General features: G+C 48.4%; 1 protein-coding gene across 1 annotated transcript; it reads right to left on the reverse strand.

Annotated features, from left to right (window-relative positions):
* Positions 1-692: 692 nt before the first annotated feature.
* LOC123176526 (dirigent protein 20) lies at positions 693-1383 on the reverse strand. The gene has a single exon (XM_044590690.1). The coding sequence runs from the start codon at positions 1321-1323 to the stop codon at positions 796-798; it is 528 nt and encodes a 175-aa protein (XP_044446625.1). The 5' UTR covers positions 1324-1383; the 3' UTR covers positions 693-795.
* Positions 1384-4550: the final 3167 nt, after the last annotated feature.

Here is a 4550-nt window from a genome sequence, read left to right on the forward strand (position 1 = left end):
CGACGTAGATGCCAACTAGTAGACGATCATTTCCTTCACCTCTCTTGTACATTGTATGCTCTACTGGAGCTTTCTCAAATCCAAGAGAAATCATCGTCTGATCAAGCTTGATGTTCCACGTGCGAGAGCCTTGCCGTAGCCCGTACAAGACTTTGTGTAGCTTCAGTACCTTGTGGTCTTGCCTGAAGCTACGACAGTGCACGTTGCTACCAGCAGGCGATGCTGTAGCAGCAACGTGTGTGGCGGTGCTCGCAGGGTGATCCGAGGTCTGCCCGGCGACATGTACGAAATGCGCCGGTGGTGGGTGTTGCGAGCGCGGCATGGAGGCGCTGCAAATACAAGGTGTGATGAAGAGATGTGGTTACGGGCGAAGGAGGTAAGCCTGTGCGGGGACGAAGATGAGACAGGGTCAAACGAATTTGAAGACCAATGGCTAAGCGCAAGCTCAACCAACGTCTCCCGAGGACAGCGAACCGCGGACCGAGATGGTGCAGTGCCCCTTAGCACTCTCTCATAATCTGCAGTTGATCTGCACAAAATGGGTGCCATCCTAACTGCGTATAAGGGTTCACTCGGACGACGAGAAAAGAATCATGCGTGATCATAGGCACATATAATTTCTACCGCTTGAGGAAATAACAGACGACGACTCAAACCCCGCTGATGCAAATGAACCATAGGAATGGAGTCAGTGACGCAAGAGACATATATTTTGCGACGAGTTAATTCTGCATTTGTTCTCTTCCTTTTATTTCCTCGACTCTTAAAAGATAAAAGAATCTCCATGGAGAAAGCCTAAACATCAACAAAGAAGTCGATCCTGTAGACATCGTTGTTCGCCGTGCTCGCCTCGGGAATGTAAACCATGGAGCTGTAACCCCGCGCCATCCGAAACGCGCCGGTCCCGCCGACGACTGTGCGCTCGACGGAGGCCCGCAAGTCCTGTATCGTGCCCAGCATGGCCAGCGTGCTCCCTTGGTACTTCCCGCCCGTGAACACGACGTCCACCGCTGACAGAAGGCCCGGCGTGTTCGCCAGCCCAGTCATGGCAAACAAGCCCTGGAACCGGCCCAGCGGCGACGAGCTACCCCGGTGCAGTCCGTCCCGCAGCTCGTTGTCCAGCACGCCGATCTGCCCGAACGTTGCGCTGCCGCCCAGCGGGGACTGCACTGACGTCAGCAGTGTCGCGTTCGGCCCCGACATGGTTTCGTGCATGTACACGCGGATGCGCTTGAGGTCGCCCTTGGGATCGGCACTGGCGCACGCCACGGCCACCGACGAGGTCAGCAGGAGGAGTACAAGCGTGAGTAAGGGAGCAGTCATGGCCGGCCGGCTAGGAGAAGTCAGCAGCTGCGGCAGTAGTATATGCTGGTGATGCAACGGACGGGGCCGAGGGGTCATATTTATCTAGCTATAGGTTTATCCTATTTATAGGCCTCACACAATCAATACGTTGGCTAGAGCGGTGGAGCCCATGACAGCAATTGGTGAATTATTTCGTGAGGGCATCCGAGTGCCACGCACGATGCAATCAATCAGTACAGATGCTTGTGCGGAGAACTGATTCTCGTTGAAACGTCCGATCGCCATTCGTCAACTGCCTTGATATTTCTAGCTTACTAAATGCGAATTTTAGTTAGCTTGCCGTCTGTGCTAGTACTAGCCAACCACCACGCGATGATGATCAACTACGCGTCGCAATCTTAACAGCACGCACACGTTATCCACGCCCCCATACTCGAAATACACTGTTGCCTCGCTTTTATTGACAAAGCACAAATCATAGTACAGTGCAGAATGATATAAAGTACTCCCTCCGTAAAAAAAATATACGAGCGTTTAGAGGGAGTATTGAGTAATCTCTCCAACATAACAACTTCCAAGATAACAGAACAACCTAACCGCACGTGACTACCTTGCCGAAAGACAACACAATTAAGGCTGAATGCAATGCCATCATATGCCCAAGGACACCTCCACCACAGCACCCTAGGGACTGGAAATGGCGCCATGCGTCGCTGCTGCCGTGTCCAAGATGACAAACATCTTCACCGGAACCCTGGCATGAAGAGAAGAACCACAAGAACGTCCTCAATAGGAGAGTAGCACTCAGGCGCCACCGCCATCGGCGCCAATACGTGGAGCTTTCGCTCAGCTCACATATGCCTTCAAGATGCACCTGGAGCAGCCATGACGAGCTCAAGCCACGGGAACTGTATCTTTGCGTCGCCATTACCCACGACAGATAGCGAGCCTGAATCACCCATCTCTCGCCCCTCGCCGCCCGGACGACCATGAGGCACAGCCACTACCGCCGCTATGATGCCCGCCATCCATGGCGACCGCCCCGACCTTCATGCCACTAGACACCGCCAACCACTAATCCCCTGAAAGGCAAGGAAACTTCAGGCCAATCTCCCGATCTCCGTTTTTTAAGTGTTGTTGCGTCAATAGCCAGTGGTCCTATGAGCCCTTTACTTCGAATTTCGATTTCCACCAACTAATTTAGTTCTTCTAAAATCACATAGTTAATTTTATTATTCTTTTCATCTATTAGGTGTCTAGTATTGCAAGATCCAAGTCATGTCTGCATTTAGAAAACATGAATTTGGTTACAAAAAGCGTTTGAAGAAACAAAAAATAGAGGATTTAACTCAGTCTCAGAAAGGAGATATGGATAAGTTTGTTATAAAAAAAACCACAAGTGTCCTCCGATAATCAGTTACTTCATGAAAAGCATGCACGTGATAATAATGTTGACAATGAATCTAGCCCTAGAGATGTCGAGACCGAGATAGAAAATAATGCTGAGGGTGAAGAAAATTGTGATGACATTGGGGACAGTAATATTGAGTGGTAACTTGAATACTTTACCTACTTTGGATGTTGGTGATTCTTTTCAGCTTGACATATTTGATCCAAGAAATTGGGATTCCATTGATTCCAAGCAAATTGATATTTTAGCACAAAAGGGCCCTCAAGGAGACACATCATTTAAGAAAGGTCGCAAGGATAAATATAAAAGGAGGTTTTCTGCACTATTCTACACTACAATTCTATCAAATGGAGAGGCTTGCGATAGGGATTGGCTTGTCTATTCCCAGGAACTCGATAAAGTATTTTGCTTCGGTTGTAAATTATTCGCAAAAGGGTGTCGAAAAGGTAATTTGGCAAATGAGGGGTATAATGATTGGACATCTTGGCACTAGACTTAAAGAGCATGAGACAAGTGCATATCATGTTTTGAATATGACCACTTGGTATGGGTTGTGCACTAGATTGCAAAAGCATGAAACAATTGATAAACCCGCTCAATGATAACTTGGGAGTGAAAATGAGCAATGGAGAAAAGTTATGTCCAGAATCGTTTCCATTGTAAAATTTCTAGCCAAGCATAATCTAGCCTTTCGTGGTACTAACAAAAATTGTATTAAGATAGCAATGGTAATTTCTTGGGATTGGTTGAGATGTTGGCTGAATTCGACCCAGTTATTCAAGAGCATGTTCATCGTATAACAAATGAAGAAACTCATACTCATTATCTTGATTGTAGGATTCAGAATGAGTTGATACACTTGCTTGCTTCTGCTATTAGGTATGTGTTGGGGACCGCAGTAATTTCAAAAAAATTCGTACGATCACGCAAGATATATCTAGGTGATGCATAGCAACGAGAGGGGAGAGTGTTGTCTACGTACCCTCGTAGACTGAAAGCGGAAGCGTTATGACAACGCGGTTGATGTAGTCGTACGTCTTCACGATCTGACTGATCCTAGCACCGAAAGTACAGCACCTCCGTGATTTGCACACGTTCAGCTCAGTGATGTCCCACGAACTCTAGATCCAGCTGAGGTCGAGGGAGAGTTTCGTCAGGACGGCGGCGTGATGACGGTGATGATGATACCGTCGCAGGGCTTCGCCTAAGCACTACGATGGTATGACCGAGGTGGAAATATGTGGAGGGGGGCACCGCACATGGCTAAAAGATGAACTTGATCAACTTGTGTGTCTATGGGTTGCCCCCCTTGTCGGTGTCAAAACCGGCGGATCTAGTGTAGGGGGTCCCGAACTGTGCGTCTAAGGCTAATGGTAACAGGAGGCGGGGGACACAATGTTTACCCAGGTTCGGGCACTCTGTATGAAGGTAATACCCTACGTCCTGCTTGATTGATCTTACTGATATGAGTATTACAAGAGTTGATCTACCACGAGATCATAGAGGCTAAACCGTAGAAGCTAGCCTATGATTATGATTGTTCTTGTCCTATGGACTAAACCCTCCGGTTTATATAGACACCGGAGGGGGCTAGGGTTACAACAGAGTCGGTTACAGAGAAAGAAATCTACATATCCGAATTGCCAAGCTTGCCTTCCACGCAAAGGAGAGTCCCACTCGAACACGGGACGAAGTCTTCAATCTTGTATCTTCATAGTCCAACAGTCCGGCATAAGCATATAGTCCGGCTGTCCGAGGACCCCCTAATCCAGGACTCCCAGTAGCCCCTGAACCAGGCTTCCATGACGATGAGTCCGACGCGCAGATTGTCTTC

The sequence above is a fragment of the Triticum aestivum genome, unplaced genomic scaffold, assembly GCF_018294505.1.
Source record: "Triticum aestivum cultivar Chinese Spring unplaced genomic scaffold, IWGSC CS RefSeq v2.1 scaffold171759, whole genome shotgun sequence".
Lineage (NCBI taxonomy): Eukaryota > Viridiplantae > Streptophyta > Magnoliopsida > Poales > Poaceae > Triticum > Triticum aestivum.